The sequence below is a fragment of the Megalobrama amblycephala genome, linkage group LG12, assembly GCF_018812025.1.
Source record: "Megalobrama amblycephala isolate DHTTF-2021 linkage group LG12, ASM1881202v1, whole genome shotgun sequence".
In the NCBI taxonomy this organism is placed as follows: Eukaryota; Metazoa; Chordata; class Actinopteri; order Cypriniformes; family Xenocyprididae; genus Megalobrama; species Megalobrama amblycephala.
Genome location: NC_063055.1, coordinates 30,843,769 through 30,871,390, shown reverse-complemented (window position 1 = coordinate 30,871,390; position 27,622 = coordinate 30,843,769). Strand labels below are relative to the sequence as shown.

The window sequence follows — 27,622 nt, the reverse complement described above, 5'->3', positions numbered from 1 at the left end:
AGTTAGCCGAGATATACCTTCTGCTTTGGAAATCAAAACTCTTCCTCTAAACGATAAATCCCTTGAAAGCCATTGATTTAACTTCTTTTGAGTGTTTTGAATAATAGGATTAAAATTAGAAAAACTTCTATTCTGTTCATTCTTACTTACTATAATTCCTAGGTATTTGACTTCGTTTTGACTGGAATGTTACAATAAGATGCCACAGAACATTCTTTAACTGCCATAAGTTCGCACTTCTTTACATTTAAGTAGACACCACATGCTTTAGAAAACTCTTCTATAACATTAATTGCGATAGGGATTTGGTTTTCATTTTGGAGAAAAAGGGTGGTATCATCTGCTAACTGCGTTATAACCAATTCTCTATTCATAATAGACATACCTTTAATCGCACTGGCTTTAACATGATTTGTAAGGAGTTGGCTTATTATCAAAAATAAATATGGAGAACAGCAACCCTGTCTAATCCCTCTAGACAAATGAAATCTACTAGAAGTGCCACCCAACAACTTAATTGAACTGTTGCAATTCTTATAAAGGGTTTTAACTGCGTTAGTAAAGAAATTTCCAAAACCAAATTTTACAAGTGACTCAAAAATAAACTGATGCTCTACAGAGTCAAAGGCCTTACAGAAATCAAGAAAAAGAATAAATCCATTGTCTACATTAAATTCTGGATAATCCAAAATATCTAATACTAATCTTATATTGTTTGTAATATGCCTGTTCCTCATGAATCCAGATTGTGTTTCTTCTATAATTGAATCTAACACAGATTTGAGTCTTTTAGCAAAAATTAGGGCAAATACTTTATAATCATTATTGAGTAAACTAATTGGACGCCAATTATCAAGAAGAAATAAGTCTTTTTTTGGTTTGGGAATTAGTGTGATTAATCCTTGAGTTAAGGTGGGAGGAAGGCACTGATTAATAATACTTTATTAAACATTTTGCCAAATCGCAGCAAATAGCTTATAAAATTCTCCGGTCAAACCGCCGTACCTGGCGATTTATTATTTTTCGTGATTAATCGCCTTGATCCTTCCTCAGAGAAATAGGCATATCACAAAGTTCACTTTCGTTTTTGTCAATAGTTTTCACCTCTAAGAACTCAAAAAAGCACAGAAATAGTTGGGGAGTAATTAGAGGTATATATTTTCTTATAAAATTCACAGCAATAACTAGAAATTAGTTTATGGTCCTTTGTTACAACCCCATTCACATTTAATTTACTAATGTTACTATTAATATGTGCCTCTCTAAATTAAAGAAGTATTGTGAATTTTGCTCGCCTTCTTCAGCCAACGTTCCTTGATCGAACAAATGCACCTTCAGTTTCCTTCTATAGATCTCTAGTTTATTTGTAATCTGAATATTTTTTCTTCATCTAATAAACTGTCTGGACACTTATTTGCTAATTTTGTAATTTCAACAATAATGTTAGTTTCTTCAGCTCTTTTGTATTTGGCTAAACGGCTTCCAAATTTTCTTAAATATTTTGTGACCTCAAATTTCAGAAGTTCCCAATTTGAACAAAAAGAATTCTCCTTGTTGGCTTTACCCCAAAATTGGCTTATCAATCTAGAAATCTCTTGTTTTACCTCATCATACATCAACAATGAATTGTTGAGTTTCCAGTATGATCCATTATTGAAACAATTCGTATTAGATAACTTAATATTAATACTTATAGCTTTATGGTCTGTTAATGGAGTAGAAGTAATATCAACTACCACATCATCTTTATTAAAGTTCTCAGACATTAACCAAAAGTCTATTCTGGATTGACTGGACCCTGTTTTATTGCTCCAGGTAAATGACTTATTATGTGGAAATTTGGCTCTCCAAATATCTATGAGATTGAATTTATCCATGAAGTTTCTGAGACTATTGTTATTTATGTTTGGTCGACCTGGTGGCCATTTATCAATTGAACCATCCAATACAATATTAAAATCTCCTCCAAGTAATACAGTGGCATTTGGATATTTATTTAACCAAACAATAAAAATATTTTCTATGGATTCAAAAAGATTATTATTATCCAGATTGTGATTATATCCATATAAATTCCCCAAGATTAATATATTATCAACATATTTATTTACTTGGCAAATAAAATGCCCTGCAGGATCACATTGTGTATGTAAAACCTCTCCATTAAATCTATTCTTTAAGGTAATAACTCCAGCCGAGTGTTCAGACCCGTGAGAAAACCACACCAAATTACCCCATTGTGGCGTCCAAAATTTACTCTCCTCTTTAGTAGAGTGAGCTTCTTGTACAAAACAAAAATCTGCCCTAAATTGTTTAGCAAAAAGAAAAAGAGCTTTCCTTTTAACGTTATTTCTTAACCCCCTAGCATTAAACGAAACAAGTGATAGAAAATTTCACTAATTTAAAACGGCGCTTTATCTTACAAAGTTTGTTTTAGTGTGAATATTATGTTACTCATACATTAAGTTAACTATAAAGTGTTTCCATGTTGTGAGAAATTACTCCTTTACCGAGATCCCAACCCTAACCCTAGCTTCTCAATGAACTACAGCGCCATGTTTCCCGTTCATTGATAGAATGACAGAGACATATGGGTAATGTAGTTTAAAACGTTTAGTAAAGAAATGATAAATGTTAAAATAATAAGATCTTTAATGGACAACTCGATATCTAAATATGTTTATTGTGCAAACATTTATTACATATATGAGGGACAGGCTGAAATTTAATATTTTACTGTAATCACTATTAAAAAACCTTTATGCCAGCTTTCCATGTATGTCTGAAAACTGTGCCCAACATTATTTAGTAATCATAGCATAAGCAGTTGTCCTGTTGATTTTCTCTTTGATACGCTAACCGGACTTTGAGTTACAGCCATTTGAAATGTGCATTTTTTTGCTCTTCCAGGGGCCGGTACTGGCCCCTTGGGGTGGAAGGGCATTAAAATCTACACAGGTGTGTACTCCTCATCATGGATAACAAACTTTGTTGAATCACATTTAAATATTGGAGTATTTTATCATTTCCTCATTTTCCATTCTAACATCATGCTTGTTTAGGTTTTTGATGGGTATTGTGAGACCATCTGATGAAATATGTTAATATTATAACAAAATGTTGTAATACAATAATAATAATAATAATAATAATAATAATAATAATTGATTAATTGAATAGTAGTTGATTATTTCTTTGCTTTTTTTTTGTATGAACACCAATAAATATAATGGATGAACCCACAACAACTTGCCATTATCCAGCTGCCAGTGTTGGCAGTAAACTAAAAACTATTTATATTTACACTTCACTATTACTGTTACACAAGGATAATGCACTATTCAGTAAAATAAGAAACTGTGCCAAAATGTCATTATCACCCCCTCTTCTTGCTCCTCATATGCCTGACATCAGTAATGTCCAGCTGTCATTTTGAATGCAGTAGTAGATGTACCAGAATGATCAACATCGATCTTCTTCAGTTCTGCTTGAAGTGTTTGTATCAGTATAACCCACTGCAGCCTCTCTTTATTCACATTCCTTCCCTTTATTTATCTGGAAACTGCCATCCTTGTCACAACATGAAAGTATATGCAACTTTTGGTGCATTGTTGTCCTAAATATCATGAATTAGATCAAAAATATTTATGTAATATATATGTATGTATTAATAAGTAAAACAATCACGGTAATTATATGTCATTTTTTTAAATTATGAAATAAACTCAGCTTAGTTAAATTGTATTTACTCTACCAAACACCACGTTCACAGTACAGTACAACTGATGACCAGAAGATGTGATCACTGATGTGCTGTAGCTTTTTCTCAACCAGAGGAAGAAGTCTTAACATCCCATTGTCAGGCGTTCTTCAGTCCTGGTCTAAAAGTAAAACAAAAAAACACAGACAATTCAAGTTAAGTAGTTTAATGGACAGCCAGGTCAGCTTATGTTCTGCATGATTTAAACAGTGGTGGGCTACTCTGGCCCTCAGCGTCCACGGTCCTGCAGATTTAGCTCCAACCTCAAACCCACCTGTCTATAACTGTCTATAAGTACACCTGAAGACTTTGGTTAAAATTTTCAGGTGTGCTCAATTATGGTTGGAGGTAAACTCTCCACCTCAAAAAGGAGACAGCAAAAGGGCTAGAGTTGCCTGTTCCTGATTTAACTTTACAAAACAGCAGTACATAATATATATATTATAATAAAAATGCAGCACAGACTGTAAGCTAAGTACTGAACAAAAACTGTTTTACCCATATTAACAGCAACCTGTTTTAAAAGATCTTTTAGAAAGGCATGCTCTCTTTTGAGCCTTGATTTCTTTCAGGACAACATACTCTTCTGTTTCTTGTTTCAAGAGCATAATTTGGTCAAAAACCAAGTGATAACCTGTACAATGTAAAATTGTTAAAATACTGCAATAAAAACTTTAAGGCAAGAATTAAGAATAGGCACAGGACTTACCGTACTCATGAAGAAGCCATGGCCATGCATAGTTTCTGCCTCTTGTGTTCCTCCGTAGCTGCACATCAGTCGTTTTTCCTCTAGGATCTTCTGTTAGTGACTTCACTTGCTATCTGTTTTAAAACACAAATACAATGTTTTAGGTCTGTGCAGTATAAGGCCTTATTTCAAGCCAAAAAAACTATCTAGCTATTACACATAATTTAAAGAACATTTACTATTTCATTCCTATTATACTATATTATATTATATTAACTCATTATCTTCCAAAGCTTCCCTGTCTGCTTTTATCTAAAAAAACAAACAAACAAACAAACAAACAAAAAAAACCAGAAGGAACAGTTTTTAAGAACTTTTTAAGAACTTAATAGTCCTTTGAGAGAACAACATTAAATTCTGTACTATTACAGCATTGCCTCAACACAAGACATACCAATGGACTTCTGTCTTCTTTGGGCATGAGATGGTCTGGTCTGACTGGTCTTCCTTCTCTGCACAGAAAAACAAGAAAGTCTCTACTTACTCTGTGTGCAATTACTCTTGTTCTTAAAACATACAAATTGAGACAGTTATAAATAAGTTAATTTACCATACCATCCAGGAGAGCATTTGATGAGTAAATACTGATTTAAATATCTAGAAACTTTACCTGGAAAGGGCTGATCACGGCAGGTTTGCAGCGACTCACTAGTAGCTCTTGTGAGGGTCGGCTCTTAAAAGAGCTGTTGAGTTTGATGTTGTAGAGATCCTAAAAAGAAGGACTAAGTAATCTGCAAGTAATCCTGCAAGACAGAAAGGAAGGTAAATTTATTACATCACATTCAAGTTGTCAATTTACACATAACTGTAGGATTTCCTTCTGTAAAGAGTGTTGCACAATTAAATGTTAAATGCATTTATGTAATAAGTTCACTGATATGTGGGCATTTCCATGATTAAACATATGTCTTTAATAGCAAGCTATATTTATATTTAAAAGAATAAATAAAAAAATAACATGTTTCACATGCAAGCAGGACATTATCAGCAGTGTAACTGATTAGATATTGAATAGACATCAGATATTCAATTATTTTGATTATGACAAAATAATCAAATATCTGATGTCATGTGACAAGTCAAATGATAATTTACACTCTTGCAAACAGAGGTAGTTATGAGGTGTGGAGAGACATCATGTATCATTGGAACATTTTGGGCCCAATTTGTAATCATTTTAAAGAATTCAATGGAATTAATATAAACTTTTATGTGTGGGACGTCCAACTGTCCAAGAAGGGGCACAACTGATTTACAAATAAGGTGATAAATATGTACAGGATTTGACTTTAATTTTAATTTACTGTGAGACTATTTAACAAATGCTTGATAAAATGTTTGATAAAGGGTTAAAAGCAACACATACATACCATTGCAATTATTTGCCTTTGCAGCTTTCTGTCTCCTTCATCCATTTCCGAAAGGCCCTTTTTTGTCTTTTCAGCTAAAACAAGAGAAAAGAAAATATCATTATTTATAATATATAGGTTTATATATAAATATATATAGGAAAGAAGTTCTTATTGACCTTACAGTTTTTGGATTTAACATTATTAGGCATTAAAAGCATGATAAGTGTTGTGGTTACTCTGTATTTACAACAAAAATCACATTAAAACTACCAATACTGTGGTAAAAAGCATGGTAAGTGTTTTTTTTTTTCTTTACCGTGCTTCTACAACAAATACATTTTTGAAACTACACTTGTACTACTTTGAACCTGATATGAATATGTTATATATATTGTGCAATATATTGCACGTCACGTGACAGTGTTTAATCACCCTAGTTTAGTATTTAATATAGAAAGCAATGAAAAGCAAAACCTCAGCGAAGGTGACAGATATAATGCAGTGACTGAACATGAGGGAGCTAACGTTAATTTGATTAATATCTGCAAACAGAAAAGACATTATATCAAACATTAGAACAGCGTATTTACACTACTTACCAACATCCAGCACACGCGAACTGATGCCAAATATCGCGATGTGTTCTGAATGAGACTTCTTCAGCGTGATTTCATACCAATAAAATTCGCGTCAGTTTTTGACGCTAAAGGTTTCCCATTGAAAGCAATGGAGTTCCCAGTTCGTCCAAATAGTGACGCCGAGGGGCACCTTTCGCGTCTCCAGAGCGACGCCGGGGCGCTTGACTTGACCATGCTTCAATCTTTGACGCCTCGGGAGTGAGAACGGGTTGACATTCACTGAGTGAATATTATGAAAATAGAATATATATTTCTCGCTAAAAATGTAATCAAACCTTATTTTTATGCAGAAACTAACTCAAAATATTGTTCATAACAAGCAAAACGTAGCAGTTTCACATTATTCTGGCGAGATCAGATAAATCTTTGCAACAACGCGCAAGCGAGTGATTATGTACATTCACTGAATGAATATTATGAAAATAAAATATATATTTTTTGCTTAAAATGTAATCAAACCTTATTTTGATGCAGAAAATAAAATATTGTTCATAGCAACCAAAACGTAGCAGTTTCACATTATTCTGGCGAGATCAGAAAAATCTTTGCAACAACGCGCAAGCGAGTGATTATGTACATTCACTGAGTGAATATTATGAAAATAGAATATATATTTCTCGCTAAAAATGTAATCAAAACTTATTTTTATGCAGAAACTAACTCAAAATATTGTTTTATTTTCACTAAAAAGTAGAGAAACGTCCGCCATGTTTTTTGTTCTCACGGCCGGACTCTCTAAAGTCACGTGACTTGGACGCAAAACAATAGGCAAAAAAAAAAAAATAATAAAATGTAACAGTCATACAATTTAAGGGCCATTATTGTAACCCCTCTACGTTTTGCACTTTGGACCAACATAGTCAGGATACGTTTTCATATGAGACTGGGTTGCACTTAAAGTACTTTTTCTAAACTCTTAACACAGCAACACACAAACATCACACAGTTGGCCAAATAGTTAATTTTCTGCCCAAAACCATATTTTGTTATATAAACACAAACTCCACATTTCAAAACGCTAAAAACCTTTTTCAACATATACTAACTCTATCAAAACACAGCAAACCTGATTCAAAATCGAGTCGTTCTGTCAAAACATAGCACTAGTTTTCTATCCAACATGAACATATAGTCAATCAAAGCGCAATGACTGTCAAAGTACTAACAGTTGATGGCATTATGAAAACTGCATTACTTGTCATGTTTCGGTTCTAACTGGAGAAAATATGAAATCCATTGTTTTTACAGTATTTCACAATTGCTAAAACACATTTCTTGAAACCATCACTCATTTTCTCAAAACATTAAACACAAATCCAATCTTCAAACTAATTTTACAAATCTTCTGACTCTTATAGCAAAATCAAGCAAAGCTTTCAGATCATACACACATTAAGCAAAATATAAACACATACAGATCATTCATTAGACACTACATTAAAAAATGGAAAACACAACATCCAGAACATGAGGTTACAGAAAAAAAAAAGTATATTGTAACACAGTAAACACATTTTGCCATTACATAAAATGTATAGAAATCACAAGTAATGTGAATTTAAAGTAAAGTCAAGTCACCTTTATTTCAAATGCAATTTATACTACACAGATACTAGTCTAGTCTAGTCTAGTATAGTATAGTATAGTCTAGTCAAAGCAGCTTTACAGTGATAACAGGTACATGATGATCAGTAATGCAAAGAGGGTTCATTTTGGCTGTACAGCTCTAAAAGAAAATAGTGTCATTGTTCAGCTGAAGTCAGTTCAGTGTTGATTCACTTACATTGTAAAGATCATCAATTATTATGTAAATTACTGTAATTATTTTCCTCTATAAAGCAGTTCTGCAGAAAACAGTGATGTCATCATCTAGGCTAGCTTAGTTCAGTTCTCATCCTATAATGTCAGTACTGTCAGATCAATAATATTGTTGAATATTATTGAATATTGTTGAGGACATTTTCCACATCACAGGCAATGTCGTCTCTTGCCAGGCAAAGGGAAAAACCTGTGCCGGATCCAGCCTTGACAGCCTTGTCTCCACACCCCTTCCTCTTTCTCCTCATCATCCTCTTACACATACTCTTCCTCCTCTACTTTTCAGATTGTTTCCATCTATTGTTGGTATCATCATTCAGCACCTGTGTCATCTGTGCACTCTGAACTGACCTATATTTTATACAGTTGATTTGATCACTTCATTAGAAATAAGTGTGAATAATTTTGAGTCGTGTTTAACTTTTACCACATGTATTCACCATTTTGCAACACAGTGCAAAATGTGTTTTAGTGAGTAAGAATGTGTTTAGAGTTTTGCAAAAAGAGTGGATGAGATTTGCAAACAGTGTCTTAACTACCTGAACTTGTTTAAGGTTTTGCCTACAAAGTGACTGATTCGACAAATGGGTTTAGGCCACTGAGCATTGGGTTCAGAGAATGGGGTTTAGTGTTTTAGCAATTGTGAAATACTTTTCCTTTTACTACAGTAATAGAGTAATGCATGCAAGCCATTCTACATTTTTGGTTGAGTGTTGAATGTGTGCATTCTTGGCAACAAAAGTGAGTCATTATTTTATAGAATGTGCAGTAGAAAAAAAGAAGAAGAAAGTAACAGAATTGCTCAGGGCAGCTACTGGTCAGATGAGTCCCCTATGCAGGACTTCAGTTGGCCCCTTGGTTGAAATCTCTTTCTGGGGTTGGGTGTGTGGTGTTGATGGTGCCCTCATAAAGGTTGGGATGGTGTCCCCTTGGTAGCTAGTGCCCTACACAGACCACATATTCTGCATATATGGAACAGTGGTAGTGGAATCGTTGTAGTAAAAGCTTTACATGAAGCTTTTACTTAAATCAAAACATGAAATTGCTGCCATTGATCAACAACAAATCCAACATACATGGCCTTTGGTTATTGTTGAAGCTTTTTCCACCACAGAATAAATAAGTATAAAAGGTAATTGTGACTTTTTATCTCACAATTCTATTTTTCTTTTTTTTTTTGCAATTGTGAATATACATTTCACAATTCTGACTTTTTCCTCTCCGAATTGTGATATGTAAACTATAGGAATTGAGTTTAAAAAGTCAGAATTGTGAGATAAAAAGACATAATTACCTTTTTTATTTTCTATTCATGGCAGAAATAAGCTTTCATAGGTTCCACGTGTAAGTGAAAAAAACAGAGATGCACAGTCCATCATTCTTCCTCCTCTCCCATACCTCTTCTTCTCCCTTGTCCTGATCCAACTTCTCCTTTCCTCCTTCATCTATTCTTCTCCCTTACCCAGATATTATTTTCTCTCTGCTCCTCTGTGTTGTTCTTCATCCACACTGAACAAATCCGATTTAAAGAGTCCTATTTTACTGTGTATGTCCATGTAATGAAAAGAAGTTCAACCCCTGACTATGCTTCCAACTGAGATTGGAATCTGCTATTTCTCAATATTTCAGTGATCTGCTAATTAAAAATGCTTATCAATTGTTTCAGTATTTGTTTATGTATTTTTTTTTCAATACTTTTGAGCTGCTGTTGTCGTAGAATTAGAGGTTTTATCCTATATTTAAAGATTGGAACATTGGGTCTTCATTTCTGACTTGCTGTGTTTAAGCATTTGCAAATAAGATGAGAAAGATCCATGATTTTGGTATGAGGTAAGCTTATATGAAAAGAAAATTTAAGCATTTAAGAAATGTGTTAATTGATTGCATTTTGTGTGAAAACGACATGAATTGTGTTAATGGTATATGGCCACAACAGACGGATGTTTTGAAAATGTGACTACAGAATGGACAAAAGTATGTTAGCAATTGAAAAAAACTGTAAATTAGCAGATCACTGAAATATTGAGAAACAGCAGATTCCAATGTCAGTTGGATGCATAGTCAGGGGTTGAACTTCTTTTCATTATATGGACATACACAGTAAAATAGGACTTTTTGAATCAGATTTGTTCAGAGTGTATAAAGAACAACACAGAGGAGCAGACAGAAAATAATATCTGGGTAAGGGAGAGGAATAGATAAAGGAGGAGAGGAGAAGTTGGATCAGGACAAGGGAGAAGAAGAGGAATGGGAGAGGAGGAAGAATGATGGACTGTGCATCTCTGTTTTTTTCACTTACACGTGGAACCTATGAAAGCTTCTGCCATGAATAGGTAATTATGTCTTTTTATCTCACGATTCTGACTTTTTAAACTCAATTCCTATAGTTTATACACCACAATTCTGAGGGGAAAAACGGCCATGGATTACAATTTTTTTTCTATCTTGTTTTCTCGTGATCACGACTTATTTTCTCGTGATCTCGAGATAACAAAAGTTGTTTTCTCCTGATCACGACTTAATTTTCTCGTGATCTCGAGATAACAAAAGTTGTTTTCTCGTGATCACGACTTAATTTTCTCATGATCTCGAGATAACAAAAGTTGTTTTCTCGTGATCACGACTTAATTTTCTCATGATCTCGAGATAACAAAAGTTGTTTTGTCGTGATCACGACTTATTACAGTTTTTTACGATTGCTTAAGCACAATTTTGAAAACAGGGCCCGGTTTGTCAAAACACTACACACAATTAACACAACCCGACACCAAAGTAGCACAACACTTCAGATCATTTGCAAAATGAAACACTTCATTCAAAACTTTACATTAATTTAACAAAACCCAACTTTGACACCGTAAGGAACACACATGGTTCATACATTCTGATTCTGTTTGATTCATTTACACACTGCTGTGCTCAATCTTAAACTCTTGTAACTTTTATACTTTTCTAATTATATAGTCTGGGTTTGATTTTTTCAGAGATATTGTTAGAGTAAAGTACATGAATATATACAGTATATATATATATATATATATATATATATATATATATATATATATATATATAAACACAAGATCAGTACTGCACATTGATGAAAATATTTATTTCTCACCACATTGTAAAACCATTCAATACATCAATGCATTTCCAAAGGTTATATTTTGCACTGAAAATTAGAACATATTCTAAATATAATATATTACACGAACAAAAATATTTGTGGAGACAAAACACCAAAGCATCATCTCTTGGCCTAGCTGGATCTGGCCATAGCGCTTCATCCACATCTCAGGCAATGTCCTTTCACGCAAGACAGCGAGGGAAGAATCTTCTTGAAAGGTGAATCCATCCTTGCACAGATCCTGCATCAGTTCGGTCAGGCCTTCTCCATGGCTGGAATGAGGCACATCCTGACACAGGGCTGGAGATTGTAAACCTTCCATGCCAAAAAAACAACAAACAAACAAACAAACAAAAAACTCTTCAATGGGTTTAAGGAAGGGACCGTATGGTGGGATGTATTGGAGTGAAAATTGTGGATGCTAATGAAACCAGTTTTTTGACCAGGGCAGATAGGTGGAAATTTACATTGTCCCATATGACAATGTATCTCATCTGCTCTGCATCCATTTGGTCTTCTGCTGTGACGATTTTGTGCAGTCTGTCTAAAATGTGAATATGTGGGCTGTGTTGTAAGAGCCTAAGTTGGCATGCTGGTGGAGGACCTCATTCTGTGTGATTGCAACATACATTGGGATGTTACCACCGCGTTGGCCCGGGACATTCAAAATGATTCAAAATTATGTTTCTCCCTCTCCCTCTTACTGCACATTGCCTTTCATTTTGTTGAAGACTCAAACTCACATTTTGCCTTTTTATAGTACTATAGCACCTGATTGTTGAGTTTATAGTTAAGCACCCAAGTGTCTTCACACCTGACGGCTGTGTTTGATCAATTGGTTTATAGGTGTGGTATTTTGGAAAGCAGTGTCTTGAAATGGAAAAGAAGTGACATTATGTTAGATTTCTGTGTCTAATGTAGAGAAGTGTGTTTAGTGTTGTGCAAAACAATGTGTGTAGTGTTTTGCAAAAAGTGTGAGGCTGAGAATGTGCTTATAGTTGTGCAGATCTAGCTTTGTGTTTTGCTCCTTGAGTGTAAGGTTTTGCTAATTGTGGGAAAAGTTTAATTTTAGTGTGTAAGCAATCGTAAAAAACTGTAATCACTGTTCACTAAATGTACGCTTAACATATTGTTTGTGTAATTAACATAGCTAATATTCAACAGAGCATCTCAAGGCAGAGTGCCTTCAGAAAGATGCCAGATTATTCTATAATTCTAAAACCTTTTAGATTAAACCAACTTTATTTTCCATACTCATTTAATATATATATATATATATATATATATATATATATATATATATACATGACGAATAAAAATAACATACACATTATGTATTACATAATGTGTATGTTATTTTTATTCGTCATGTAGGATAGGCTGTGACGATATGTGCTTTAAACTGTCTTCCTCCTATCTTCCATTAAAAAGGGGTGCAATACTCCAGATTTCCTGTTTGAGAAGCGTGTTTATGTGTATGTTTTCTACAAAGATATGTAGAAAATACAATAGGTTACACACTATCACTGAATTAAATGACATAGGCTATAAATCATATTTCTTATATACATTGAGTGACATAGTGAGGTAAACGAACACTGAAACTGCGATGATTAAAATAGCGTCTTAAAGATACACAATACGGTTCAAACAGAATACTATACAGTGACATCAAAATTAGTTTTAATAAGCAATAAGTTTAGTATCACATCGAACTATCGCGGTCGTGAAACTGTGGTGAGGCAACTACGATAACAGAAAATAAAGCGATCACGAAAACTCTCTCTGTCCGAAACTCGTACAATCTGAGCCAATATGAACTAATACAGTAAAGTGGATATTTACAGCGCATCACCAGTTATATTTGGTAATATACTGCCACCTGTTGGCACATTTGTGTAATTTAGAGCAGAGATTAAGTCGTGATCACGACAAAACAACTTTTGTTTTCTCGAGATCACGAGAAAAATAAGTCGTGATCACGAGAAAACAACTTTTGTTATCTCGAGATCACAAGAAAATATTAAGTCGTGATAACGAGAAAACAACTTTTGTTATCTCGAGATCACGAGAAAATTAAGTCGTGATCACGAGAAAACAACTTTTGTTATCTCGAGATCACGAGAAAATAAGTCGTGATCACGAGAAAACAAGATAGAAAAAAAATAATAATCCATGGCCGTTTAGGGCTTCCGTAATAAATAGAATTGTGAGATAAAAAAAAAAAAAAACAATTACCTTTCATACTTTTTTATTCTGTGACGGAAAAAAAGCTTCAACAGTAACCAAAGTCCATGTATGTTGGATTTGTTGTTGATCAATGGCAGCAATTGACTGACTATCTGTTCATGTTGGATAGAAAAGTAATGCTAGTGTTTGACAGAACGACTTGATTTTGAATCAGGTTTGCTGTATTTTGATAGAGTTAGTATGTGTTGAAAATGGTTTTTAGCATTTTGAAATGTAGTTTGTGGTTATATAGCAAAATATGGTTTTGGGCAGAAAATTAACTATTTGGCTAATTGTGTGATGTTTGTGTGTTGCTGTGTTAAGAGTTTAGAAAAAGTACTTTAAGTATTGCTAAATGCTTGTTAGCAATCGAAAAAAACTGTAAAGTCTCTTTCCTTACAGGTTAAAGGCTTAGAATGTGGTCTAGGTTGCTGCCTCACAAGCTGTAGACTCAGGTCGTAGGACCTTTTGTTGTCTCTCTGGATGAACCAGAGGCTCAGAATAGTGTTGTATCTGTTAGTGTCTGACCCGATGGGAGACTCAGAATGGTATATCTGTTATGGCTCAGCTTCACAAGCTGTGAATCAGAACACTATATCTGTCTTCCCCCTTTGAAGGGCAGACTCAGAACAAGGAGTGTCTGTTGAAAGTATACCTTTATCCCTTTCCGATGAGGAGGAGATTGCAATATAGCGCTTCTCCATTCGAGTGCTGTGATTGGCTGCTGGCATCAGAGGGGACACACACAGTGTGGCCCACCCTTCTCTCCCCTGTGGAACTCATTTGCATAAAGCTCAAAGTTGGAAGTCTTTATTGTCTTTAAAGTTTACCAGTGCATTTCTCACTTTCCAAACCACCACCAGAATACCTTTGGCAATATTCTAAACAAATAGAGACTAAACATGATGGAAAAAGATTGAATTGTCATTCAGTTGTACATTAACAGCTGCATTTGTATCAGATGTTGCACTACAAATAGCTGTCACTGAGAATACTTATTTCTGTGAATAAGTATGAAATGGATGTGTAGTTTGCATCAGTTCTAAGGTTTTCAAACATAGTTTTGAATGGATTCGGATGGATCTTTGTGATCTCTCTTTGATTCACCCATTGCTGCTAAGGTCCCGAGGAATTTTTATGGCAGTCTCTGGCCAACCTTAGGAAGTAGTCTCTAGATAGGTGAAGGGCAGAAACTGCTTGTGGACCAATGAGAAGTCCTGTCCTTCCCAGGCTTGGTACAAGAGGTATTTTTCTTGCTCTCTAAGAGAGGTCTGGATGTTGTCCTTACATCTTTATCTGATGGTGTTGGACAGTTTGTTTGTGTTAGGCCACCAAGATCCAATCAAAATGTAGCAAACCTTTGTCCACTGTTACGAACCCGGCCTGGCCCGGCCATAAACTGGGCCCTGGAATGTGCTGTTCACTACAATAGCTAAAATGCTTTTTACTATTTTAAATTCGGTTGTAAGTCCTGTGTGTACTGTCTGTTTGAATGCATCAGCTTCAGTTTGTGATAGCTTTTTAAAGTTTTTAAAGGCCTAGCATTTTAGCTATAATAAATAAGGCCCAATCCCAATTCTATTTTATACCCCTTCCCCTTCCCCTTACCCCTTCCCCTTGCCCCTTGAAACAGAGTGTCAAGGGGTAGGGCTGAAAATATTCCCCTAGGAAATGGGACACCACTACTAGACCGTTACACGTCATCATAAGTCGTCGCTAGCTCCTACGTCATAGATGCGCCGATGTTTATCACACACTTCTAAGACGCCATCGATAGCTGTAGTGATCTCTGTTGTTTGGGCGACAGCTATTTTTACTATTAGTGAACATATCTCACAGTAATCAGGCACAAGCAACATAAACGTTTAACAGATGACTCACTCCCAAAGTTGTTTTGCTGTGTATTTCGATTTCAAGAAACGCTGCTCGTTTTCTGCACGAAAACGTATGAGCTTGCGTGTTTCCTCAGGAGTCCCTACATACAATACTGATGAATAAGCACGCAAACTGAATCGGCCATGTTGGAAATTTATCATACCCCTTCGTCTGAAGTGTGGTCCCGAAAAATCTTCGTTTGAAGGGCTACCTGGCCCTTCCCCCCTAATTTTTTGCATCTAAACGAGAGCAAAACTGAGGTTACTGTTTTCGGGCCTACATATGTGTTAGCAAATTCTGATGGTGACCTGGGAGATTTGGTCCCTTATGCAAAACAATCTGTGAAAATTTGGGTGTTATTTTTGATTCTGTCCTTACATTTGACAAACAGATTAATACTGTAATTAAATCTAGTTTTTCCAATTAAGACTATTATCTAAGTTAGAAGAGTTTTCTAACATTTGCAGAGTTTGAGCGAGTGATCCATTCGTTCATTTCATCGAGGCTTGACTATTGTAATTCTCTTTATATTGGAATGAGCCAATCCAATATTAGTTGTCTTCAGATGGTCCAAAATGCAGTAGCCAGGCTGTTGACTGGAACATGGAAATTTAATCATATTTCCCCTATATTACAAGTGTTGCACTGGTTGCTGGTTTGTTATATAATTGATTTTAAAATCCTGCTTTTTGTGTTTAAAGCCTTGAATGGATCAGCTCCAAAATATCTCTCCGAACTTTTGAAATAAAATAATTCATTTAAGATCATTAAGGTCATCTAATCAAAGATTGCTGATGGTTCCGAGATCTATACTTAAGATGAGGGATGACCGTGCTTTTTCTATTATTGCTCTAAAATTGTGGAATAGTCTTCCTCTATCCTTAAGACTAGTATCCACAGAGTCTGAATTTAAATCTAAGTTGAAACTGTATTTGATTTTTAATCATTTCTTTTTATATATTTAATTCTGATTAGTGTTTCTGATGTAAACTCCCTTTATTATTACTTTGTGGCCTTTCTTGTTTTTTAAGGATATTTAGGATATTAGGATATTTATCCTCTTGTACAGCACAATGGCCAACTACTGTTGTACTTATTGTGCTATATAAATAAAATTTTGATTGATTGATTGATTGACTAGTGGCTGTGTGACAGACAGCTGACAGCAATTAGTTGACCTTGTTTGTTTTTATGTTAAATGAAATGTTAACAGTTGTTAGGTTTTAACTAAAAGAAACTTGCACTGACATATCTTAAAATACCTGCTGAGCATGACTAATTGTAACAGGCAAGATTTTTAAAGCTATGATGACCAAGACAAAATTTGAATGAACCATAGTTTTGTTTTGTATGTTCAAATATTTTATGGTTTGATTTGAGAGTTAATTACTTTTATATCTGTAATCGAAAATGTTACATGGCAGCCGTCGATTGAGTCAGCCCTGCAAACCTGTTGGTAGACACACAGTGAACAGTGGAAATGCACTCATCCCAGTTGATGTCCCACCAGCAGAGAGGCCTTACCAGGGTCTCTGAAGCCCATCCAGGTCCAGCAGCTCCACCAGGGTCTCCCTGCTCAGCTGAATGAAAGTGTACACAAATATGTTTTGTTCTGTTTTATGTACTGTTAATTGAAAATGTTCTGTTTTTCTGATGTTAAACCTAAGTTCTGTTGTAAAGGTACTTTATGTAATGTAGCTTTAGAACGATTTTAATGTAAAAACATTTAATTTACATGATGAAAAAAATACTGTATATGTTGTATATGTATATTGTTTCATGTAAAATTATAAGTTGCATAAAAGAAATAAACAATGAACACAACAATTATCTTTTATTTACACATGAACATTTGTAAAAACAATTAACAGAAATTACTACGTCTCATTTACAAATAAATTACATTTTTAAATATAATGTATACAACTTATACATTTCATTTTTAGCTTACATCACAAAAATAAACTGTACAGAAATTAGGCTGTTTCATTGACAGAGTGACATTTAAATAATCAACACATTTTAATGTACCCATTTTATGCACTGTATTCTGTTTTTTCCCCCTTTTTAGTCTTAAATACTGTAAATGTGATCTGGTGTTTACAGACTGTAAGTTTTCTATCATGTCCTATGTAATTGTAAGTCCCCCACTCTTCAATAACAACCTCTTTGCAAAGTCTCCATTATATTGTGACAAGATCACAAAACAATCCACGCTGAAATGTGCCACACAAACTGTTAAACTTAGAAAATCTATCAAGGGCTTAAAGCCACTCTTTTCTTTCTGATGATGCTAGTTTTTGTAATGAGTTTATATTTTGGTCAATGGTCTGTTTACACTTAACCTACACTATTAGGCACACTTATTTTCTTTTTCCATGAAGGCCCTTTCAAAGATTCTCTTTAAAAAAAAAAAAAAGAGTCTAGTCTTCGCAACTTAAAACTACCTAGATACTGATGACCTCCAAATTCCCTCTTATCATTGGTAGATCAGTGGCAGAGGAAACAGGTTTGTGGCTGATGTTTCACATGAACAATGTTACACATGGAACTGAAACTGAAAACTGTAGAACAGTTTGTTAGTTTCCCCTTAAAAATAATTTTATTTTATTGAATGGAACCATGGTTTGACAGTACTTTTAAAAACTCCCAAATGTCTTTTTTTTCCTCAGTAAAATGTGGATAGTGATATTATTGTTAATATTGTATTTGAAGAAAGTTCAAGTTCATAGGATTTAACAGAGTATACATTTTATGATATACAGTGGTGTGAAAAAGTACTTGCCCCTTCCAGATTTTTTTATTTTTTTGCATGTTTGTCACACTTTAAGGTTTCAGATCATCACACAAATTTAAATATGAATCAAAGATAACACAAGTAAACAACATGCAGTTTTTAAATGAAGGTTTTTATTATGAAGGGAAAACAAAATCCAAACCCACATTGCCCTTTGTGAAAAAGTGCTTGCATCCTAAACCTAATAACTGGTTGGGCCACCCTTAGCAGCAACAACTGCAATCAAGCGTTTGCGATAACTTGCAATGACTCTGTTACAGCGCTGTGGAGGAATTTTGGCCCACTCATCTTTGCAGAATTGTTGTAATTCAGCCACATTGGAGGGTTTTCGAGCATGGACCACCTTTTTAAGGTCATGCAACTTCATCTCAATAGGATTGAGGTCAGGACTTTGACTAGGCCACTCCAAAGTCTTCATTTTGTTTTTCCTCAGCCATTCAGAGGTGGACTTGCTGGTGTGTTTTGGATCATTGTCCTGCTGCAGAACCCAAGTTCGCTTCAGCTTGAGGTCACGAACAGATGGCCGGACATTGTCCTTCAGGATGTTTTGGTAGACAGCAGAATTCATGGTTCGATTTATCACAGCATGTCTTCCAGGTCCTGAAGCAGAAAAACAGTCCCAGACCATCACACTACCACCACCACCATATTTTACTGTTGGCATGATGTTCTTTTTCTGAAATGCTGTGGTACTTTTACGCCAGACGTAATGGGACACACACCTTCCAAAAAGTTTAACTTTTGTCTCGTCAGTCCACAGAGTATTTTCCCAAAAGTCTTGGGGATCATCAAGATGTTTTCTGGCAAAACTGAGATGAGCCTTTGTTATTTTTGTTCAGCAGCGGCTTTCGTCTTGGAACTCTGCCATGCAGGACATTTTTGCCCAGTCTCTTTCTTATGGTGGAGTCATGAACACTGACCTTAACTGAGGCAAGTGAAACCTGCAGTTCTTTGGATGTTGTTGAGGAGTCTTTTGTGACCTCTTGGATGAGTCGTCGCTGCACTGGTCGGCCGACCACTCCTGGGAAGGTTCACCACTGTTCCATGTTTTCGCCATTTGTGGTTCTCACTGTGGTTTGCTGGAGTCCCAAAGCTTTAGAAATGGCTTTTATAACCTTTTCCAGACTGATAGATCTCAATACTTTCTTTCTCATTTGTTCCTGAATTTCTTTGTATCTCAACATGATGAGTAACTTTTGAGGATCTTTTGGTCTACTTCACTTTGTCTGGCAGGTCCTATTTAAGTGATTTCTTGATTGCGAACAGGTGTGGCAGTAATCAGGCCTGGGTGTGGCTAGAGAAACTGAACTCAGGTGTGATAAACCACAGTTAAGTTTTGTTTAACAGCGTGGGGGCAAGCACTTTTTCACACAGGGCCATGTGGGTTTGGATTTTGTTTTCCCTTCATAATAAAAACCTTCATTTAAAAAACTGCACGTTGTGTTTACTTGTGTTATCTTTGATTCATATTTAAATTTTTTTGATGATCTCAAAAACATTAAAGTGTGACAAACATACAAAAAAATCAAAAATCAGGAAAGGGGCAAGCACTTTTTCACACCACTTTATGTCATTAGATCCAAGTAAAGTAAAGACCTTATTTTGAACATAAAACATTTTCTTATTTGTGAAGGAACTTTAAATTTGTGGTGAGCAACTGTTTACAATCAATGAAAATTGCTTTTTAATGCCCATTTTAGTGTTGTTGTTTTTTAATATAACATTATTTAGATATATTTGAATAATGTTTAGATTTCAGTTTGCCTAGAGACCCAGTATGTGATAAAATGTCTGTCTTGTAATTGGATGGATTTGGAAAGTGGTTTAGGAAGAATATGCTATAACCGGTTCATGGTTGTGGTTTTGTTTGTCAGACACCAAGCTTCTGAAACTAAACCATTGGGAGAGTTTATTGCCAACATTCTGTGGGAAATGTCAGCGTGTTTAATTTCTGAGTGGGCCAAACCAGATACACAGGACCACAAACAGAGGATATGATAGTAAAAAAGTAAAAATGAAATTAACAATTATTATTGTTGTTATTATTATTATTATTATTATGTATTTTATACCATGAAGACCATTGTAAAATGCAGGTGTTCAATTCAGTCTATGGTTATCAATGTTAAAGCACTGGGCTGTTGATAAATAATATGCAAAATGTAATAAGGTATCTTTATCAAAATGACAGTAACTTTCACATGATTAATGAGCTTTCTTATAACCATGTTACTTCTGTATGAGGAACTGGAAGTATCACAAACCTAAATATTTGGTTTAGGTTTGGCTGTGTTTATGACAGCCATGGAGGGGACTTTCCAAAACTAGTTTAACATGATTGTACTGGTAACATAATGAAATGCTATTTTGCAGGAATGCTGAAGCATCAAGTCAAAAATGATGACTTGCCAATCTAACCAAACTTTCCCTATAGTTTCATTTCATAATCCTGTTATCACAACAATAATTGTTTTGATGAAAAATTGTGCCATAAAACTGGACATTTTAGTCTGAGATTCTACAGTGTTACATAATGTAAATCTTTCACATAGCATATCCATTCTCTAGACCGCTTGTCCTCTGAAGAATATCTCAGCATCTTGGACCAAAGGGAAATCTCCTGAATGGATGGCAGTGCATCACAGGGTTTAGACTGCCATCTTGTGGTTGTTAATATTTCAGATACCCAAGATCACACCCTTTCTGTTTTTAATTATTGTGATATTTACTGTTGAGGTAATACTGTCACCTAGTGGCTATAAATATAAATTACAGGCTCTTGTCTCAAACATACAGTTTTTTTTTAAATTGCTAACAAGCGTTTGCCAATACTTAAAGTACTTTTTCTAAACTCTTAACACAGCAACACACCTACATCACACAATTAGCCAAGTTAATTTTCTGCCCAAAACCATATTTTGTTAAATAAACACAAACTCTACATCAGTGGTTCTCAACTCCAGTCCTCGGGACCCACTGCTCTGCACATTTTGTATGTCTCTCTTATCTGACACACTCAATTCAGTTCATGCAGACTCTCCTAATGAGCTGATGATCTAAATCAGGTGTGTTAAATAAGGGATACATAGTACATAGTATAAAGAGTACATAGTACATAGTATAAAGCTTTTACTGAAATGAAAACATGAAATTGCTGCCACTGATCAACAACAAATCTAACATACATGGCCTTTGGTTATTAAGTTTTTTTTCTGCCACAGAATAAAAAAGCATAAAAGGTTATTGTGACTTTTTTATTAAAAATATTTTTTATTTTGCAATTGTGAGTTTTCTTTCTGACTTTTTTTTCTCAGAATCGTGAGATATAAACTAGGAATTGAGAGAAAAAAGTCAGAATTGTGAGATAAACAGTCACAATTAACACAATTTTTTTTTTTTTTTTTTTTTTTTTTTTTTTATTCATGGCAGAAATAAGCTTTCATAGGTTCCACATGTGTACGGGGGAAAACAAGCACACATTCTTCCTCCTCTCCCATTCCTCTACTTTCCTTTGTCCTGATCCAACTTCTTCTCTCCTCCTTCATCTATTCCTCTCCCTTACCCAGATATTATTTTCTCTCTGCTCCTGTTGTTCTTCATCCACACTGAATAAATCCAATTCAGATCTGATTTTACAGTTTTTTTGGATTGCTTAAGCACGATTTTCAAAACAGGGTCCGTGTTTTCAAAACACTACACACAATTAGCACAACCACACACCCAATTAGCAAAACACTACAGATCCTTTGCATAATTAAACACTCTTGTAAAAACTATACACTGTTTAAAAACCACACTTTGTTACCATATGAAACACACACGTTTCACATTACTATACTCTGTTTGCACGAGTTACACTCTGCTATGATAAACCTAAAACACTTTTAGCACTTCTACTTCCCTATGATTAGAGTAGGCTACCATCAACAAAGTACAAATATAATGTAAATTCACCAAACACTACACAAGACCAATGTTGCAGACTGAAGAAACTCATTTATTTGTCAACACACCCAAAATGTTGACATGGAGATTCATAATACTGTAACAAAATGTCACTTTACGTATTGTACTGTAAGTTTACTGTTACAGTTTTTACCAATTGCTTACACACGTTTTCAAAACTAAGTCTTCAATTCTCAACAATTCTCAAAACTGCACACACAAAATGCAAAATGCCTCACATCTTCTTCAAAATGCAACACTGCATTCAAAATGCCATAAACACATGTCAGAATGAAGCATTTGCATCAAATGGCAAACACTTCTTTCATATTAATACATTTTTGGATATACCATGTAAACACTGCTGTTCTAAATCTATAGCTCTTTGGTCTTTCATAGGCTTATATCTACATTTCAATACAATGTTCTACAGTGAAAGTAATCTGCTCAGAGGGGTAACAAGTACATCGGAAACGCCAATGCAATGTAGAAACAGAAAATATTTATTAGGCCAAACATTACTGTTGTATACATTAGCATACAACAAAACTATAAACATGTAAACCAAAAGTATATTCTTTACAGTAGAATACAGTAAATTGTGTGTGGGGTCCCGGTTCAAGAAATTGGCGGGGGGGGGGGGGGGGGGGTGGTGCAGTCCCCAGTGCTAAGCTTCATCTCTTCTCCGAGCTGGGTCTGGCCACAATACTTCGTCCACATCACAAGATACGTTTTCTCTTGCCAAACATCAAGGGAAGTATCTCCTAGCATGGCGTATCCAACCTTGGACAGAGGCCACCTCTATGTCCCCACATGCGTCCTCCATTGCCTGGAGAAGCGGCATGCGGGCAAAGGGTTGGCGATCATACACTTTCCAGCGCCAGGCTGAGAAGAATTCCTCAATGGGATTTAGAAAAGGTGAATATGGGGGTAGGTACAAAACTACAAATTGTGGATGGGTGGCAAACCAGTTTTGGACCAGAACAGCCCGGTGAAAACTAACATTGTCCCATATAACCACAAATCTAGCAGGCACCTGATCTGGATCAGGGACAAGCATTGTGTGAATTGCATCCAGAAAAGTGAGTATATGGCCGGTGTTGTCCACATAAATAAATTTGTGGCGAATTACATGGGCATCCATCTCCAATACTCTCTGTAACAGACAAAATTATATACAGATGAGTAAATATGGTATGTCTGAAGTACTGGAAGTAGTGTTGCATACATACCTCTACAAAGTCATGTCGCAGATTCTTGACTCTGTCAGAGTTTCTCTTAAATGGCACCTTGTAAAGTTGTTTCATCGTCACTTGGTGCCGCTGGAGGATGCGTTGTATGGTCGACTGGCTTACAGTATTGATGTTGTTGAATATGGTGTCATTATTCAAGATATGCTCTCTTATCTCTCGAATCCTAATTGCATTGTTGGCCAAAACCATATTTATAATTGCAGTCTCTTGTACATCTGTAAACAAGCGTCCTCGTCCGCGATGATGTCTTTGCCTTTCCACTCTGTACAGAATTCAAACACATACTGTGTTCAGCATAGGAACTGTAAACCATTTACAAAAAAATGTAGTACAGCATGATAACAACCTCATTCATTCAGTGCAGTGCAGTAAAAGGATGGCTTAGAGTTACAAATGTTTATGCAATACTATGCAGTCATACGTATTTTACAGTACATTACTATAATGCTAAAATAGTCATTAGTTGCATACCTGTTCTCATTTTTGAAGGTTCGAATTATGGACGCCACTGTAAATCGACTCAAGTTGGGCTGGACTCTCAGTCCAGCCTCTCTCATGGTCAATCCGTGGTTGATTACATGATCAACAATAAGTGTTGCCCTAATCTCATCAGAGATGGCTCTCCTTCCTTCTCTTATTTGCCCTCGTCCTCTTCTTCCTCTTCCTCTTCCCCTTCCCCTTCCCCTTCCCCTTCCTCTTCCTCCTCCTCCTCCTCCTCCTCCTCCTCCTCCTCCTCCAGGTATTTGTCCTCGTTGTCCCCTGCCTCTTCCTCCTACCCCTCTTGCTCTCTGTTCATTGTTAGCATCCATTGTTCAAAACAGGTAATCTGACCTTTGACCTATTTATAGGCCTATCTACTGTAAAGTAAAGCAGTGATTGGTTAGTGATTAGTTAAGCAATTAGTGTTTGCACATGTGAGGAGTGTGTCTGTGTGACCTGGTGAATAAGTGTAGCATTTTGATTGGTTGTGTTTGGAAAAGGAAAGCAAGTTACTTCCTGATAGATCTTTGTGTTTTAGGTAGAGAATTGTGTGTAGTGTTTTGAAAAAAGTGTTTTATTCAATAGAAAACTGAGTCAAAGGCTGAGAATTAGCTTATGGTTTTGAAGATTTGGCATGTAGTTTTGCACTTTGAGTGAGAGGTTTCAAAAATCGTGTGACATGAAAAGATTTTGTGTGTAAGCAGTTGGTAAAAACTGTAAAAAAAAAAAAAAAAAAAAAAAAAAAAACACACACTAGACATTGTCTCTTCGCCTAGCTGGATCTGGCCAGAGAATTTCATCAACATCGCAGGCAATGTTGCCATTAGCAAGACACCTTGGAAAGAAACGTCTTGAATGACGAATCCATCCTTGCATTGCTGCTACCTCCATCTGGTCACAGGCCTCCTCCATGGCTTGGATGAGGGGTACCTCAGCCTGGAGATGGAGATCATATACCTTCCACTGCCATGCTGAGAAAAACTCTTCTATAGGGTTGAGGAATGGAGAGTATGGTGGAAGATATAGGACGGTGAAATGTGGATGTTGCTGAAACCAGTTCTGAACCAGAGCAGAGCGGTGGAAAGACACATTTTCCCAGACAACAATGTATTGCATGATTGATTTGATTTGCTGCTGTTATGTTGTGCAATTGGTCCAAGAATGTAAGTATGAGTGCTGTGTTGTAAGGGCCCATATGGGCATGGCGGTGGAGGACCCCATTCTGTGTAATGGCTGCACAGAGTGTTATATTACCCCCACGTTGCCCTGGGACATTGACTGTTGCCCTGTGGCCAATGATGTTTCTTCCCCTCCTTCGTGTTCTCGTCAGGTTGAATCCAGCCTCATCTACGTAAATGAACTCATGCTGGATCTCCTCTCCATCCATTCGTAAAACTCTCTGAAGAACAGTGTCAGGCAAAATTGTGTAGTTCAGTGTGGATCTAGTATACATATTACAGTACTGTAAAAGATTATGAGACAGTATGCAAGATCACACTGCTAAAGTGAATACATACCTCTGCATAATCATGCCGCAGTCGTTTCGCCCTTTCGGAATTGCGCTCGAAAGGCACTCGATAAATTTGCTTAATTTGAATATGTTTTTTTTAGGATGCGTGCCAGTGTTGATGTTGAGACCTGATGGATATCGTTGAAAGTGGTGTGGTTATTGACAATGTTAGCTTGGAGCTGATTCAGTGTTATAGCATTGATGGCCAAAACCATGTTTACTATCTCCCTCTCTTGCTGTTCTGTGAACATAGGAGGCCTTCCCCTTGTCGTTCCCGACCCTCAATCCTATGTAGAAAAAAAAAAAAAAAACAGTATACAATAGTACAGTAATTTCACGGGAAAAGGTAACAGAAGTGCTGGTAGTGCATAGAATACAGTACTGTAAGCAGTTACTGAAACCGTGCAGATGTTTTTGATATGATGATATTTTACAATACCCATTTTCCAGTCGAAATGTTCTTATCACACTTGCCACTGTGTATTGGCTTAGATTTGGCCCAGCCTCCCTCAGCGTCAGGCCGTGGTTGACAACGTGGTAAACCAGTGTTGCGCGGATCTCATTTGTCAGATTCGGTCCTCTTTGAGCACCTTCTTGTCTTCCTCTTCCTCTACCTCTACCTCTACCTCCAGCATGGCCTCCTTCTCTTCCTCTTCCTCTGTTGATTCCTCCTCTGTTGATTCCTCTTCCTCCCCTTCCTCCTCCTCCTTGTCCTCCTCCTCCTCCTCCTCCTTCTCCTTCTCCTCCTCCTTCTCTTCCTTCTCCTCGTTCTCCTCCTCCTCCTCCTCCTCCTTCTCCTCCTCGTCTTACTCTTTCTCTGACTCTTTCCATTGTGCTTAAAGTCGATGAACTCACCTGCTGCTTTTTATAGTGCTTATACACCTGATTGGTGTGTCTACAATTAAGCAAACAAGTGTTTGCACACCTGATGACTGTGTTGAACCAATTGGTTGGACGGTGCGGTAATTTGACAGTCAGTGCTTTGGTATTGCAAGGAAGTGGCTTCATGATAGATTTTTGTGTGTAGTGTATGTTAAGTGTGTTTAGTGTTCACACAAATCACTGTGTGTAGAGTTTTGCAACAAGTGTGAGGTTGACAATGTGCTTATAGTTGTGCAAATATGGGCTGATGTTTTGCTTCTTGAGTGTAAGGTTTTGCTAATAGTGTACTACTTTTAATTTTAGTGTGTAAGCAGTCGTAAAAAACTGTAACTACATACATTTTGCATTACAGTTTTTCTTGATTGTTTACACACATTTTCTGAAAGCATGCCTCATACTCTCAGAACTCTACACACAAATCAAAAAAACACACACACAATGGGCAAAACCCCTCAATTCTCCTGCAAAATGAAACTTTATATTCAAAACAATGTTCTTTCTTCTCAAAATGGTATTTTGTTTTCAAATGACACACACAAACCATCATATGAATAGACATTTATAAGAACCAGTTGAACACTGATGTGCTCGTGTAAAACACTATGATGAATGGAAAACACTTCTCCATTCATCATAATGACTTTGGTCTTTATTTGATTCAGTGTTACACTTACTACAGACAGTACATACACAAGTGTGTTGTAAAATATTTGTAGTATATATATATATACAGGTGCTGGTCATATAATTAGAATATCGAGAAAAAAAACAACATTTTTTTATTGTAAATTATTTTAAAAAATGAAACTTTCATTTATACTAGATTCCCTACATGTAAAGTAAAACATTTCAAAAGTTTTTTTTTTTTTTTTTTTTTTTTTTTTTAATTTGTTGATTAGAGCATACAGCTAATGAAAGTCCAAAATCCAGTATCTCAAAATATTAGAATATTTACATTTGAGTCTCATTAAATGACCATCCCTACAGTATAAATTCCGGGTATCTCTTGTTCTTTGAAGCCACACTAATGGGGAAGACTGCTGACTTGGCAATGGTCCAGGAGACAATCATTGACACCCTCCACAAAGAGAGTAAGTCACAGAAGGTCATTACTGAATGGGGTGGCTGTTTACAGAGTGATGTATCAAAGCATATTAAATGAAAAGTTGACTAGAAGGAAGAATTGGGTAGGCAAAGGTGCACAAGCA

General features: G+C 35.8%; 1 protein-coding gene and 2 long non-coding RNA genes across 3 annotated transcripts; all 3 read right to left on the bottom strand.

Annotated features, from left to right (window-relative positions):
* Nucleotides 1–3,778: 3,778 nt before the first annotated feature.
* LOC125280048 lies at nt 3,779–4,940 on the bottom strand. Its single transcript, XR_007187519.1, has 3 exons — nt 4,903–4,940; nt 4,470–4,582; nt 3,779–3,881 (listed from the first exon to the last, which is right to left on the bottom strand). It is a non-coding gene; the product is annotated as an uncharacterized LOC125280048 (long non-coding RNA).
* A 4-nt stretch (nt 4,941–4,944) lies between these two features.
* On the bottom strand, nt 4,945–6,151 carry LOC125280047. Its single transcript, XR_007187518.1, has 3 exons — nt 5,879–6,151; nt 5,119–5,251; nt 4,945–4,960 (listed from the first exon to the last, which is right to left on the bottom strand). It is a non-coding gene; the product is annotated as an uncharacterized LOC125280047 (long non-coding RNA).
* Nucleotides 6,152–22,988: 16,837 nt separating this feature from the next.
* On the bottom strand, nt 22,989–24,179 carry LOC125279239. Its single transcript, XM_048208688.1, has 3 exons — nt 24,014–24,179; nt 23,522–23,804; nt 22,989–23,445 (listed from the first exon to the last, which is right to left on the bottom strand). Exons 1-3 carry the CDS (start codon nt 24,097–24,099, stop codon nt 23,038–23,040), a joined length of 777 nt encoding a protein of 258 aa, XP_048064645.1. The 5' UTR covers nt 24,100–24,179; the 3' UTR covers nt 22,989–23,037.
* Nucleotides 24,180–27,622: the final 3,443 nt, after the last annotated feature.

Excerpts from the sequence above, each read along its gene's own strand:
- LOC125279239 (XM_048208688.1), bottom strand. The coding sequence starts at position 24,099 with ATGAGAGAGGCTGGACTGAGAGTCCAGCCCAACTTGAGTCGATTTACA. Across the intron at positions 23,805-24,013 it reads ACCTTCAAAAATGAGAACAG|AGTGGAAAGGCAAAGACATC; the intron begins GTATGCAACTAA and ends AATTCTGTACAG. Across the intron at positions 23,446-23,521 it reads TGCGACATGACTTTGTAGAG|AGAGTATTGGAGATGGATGC; the intron begins GTATGTATGCAA and ends TGTCTGTTACAG.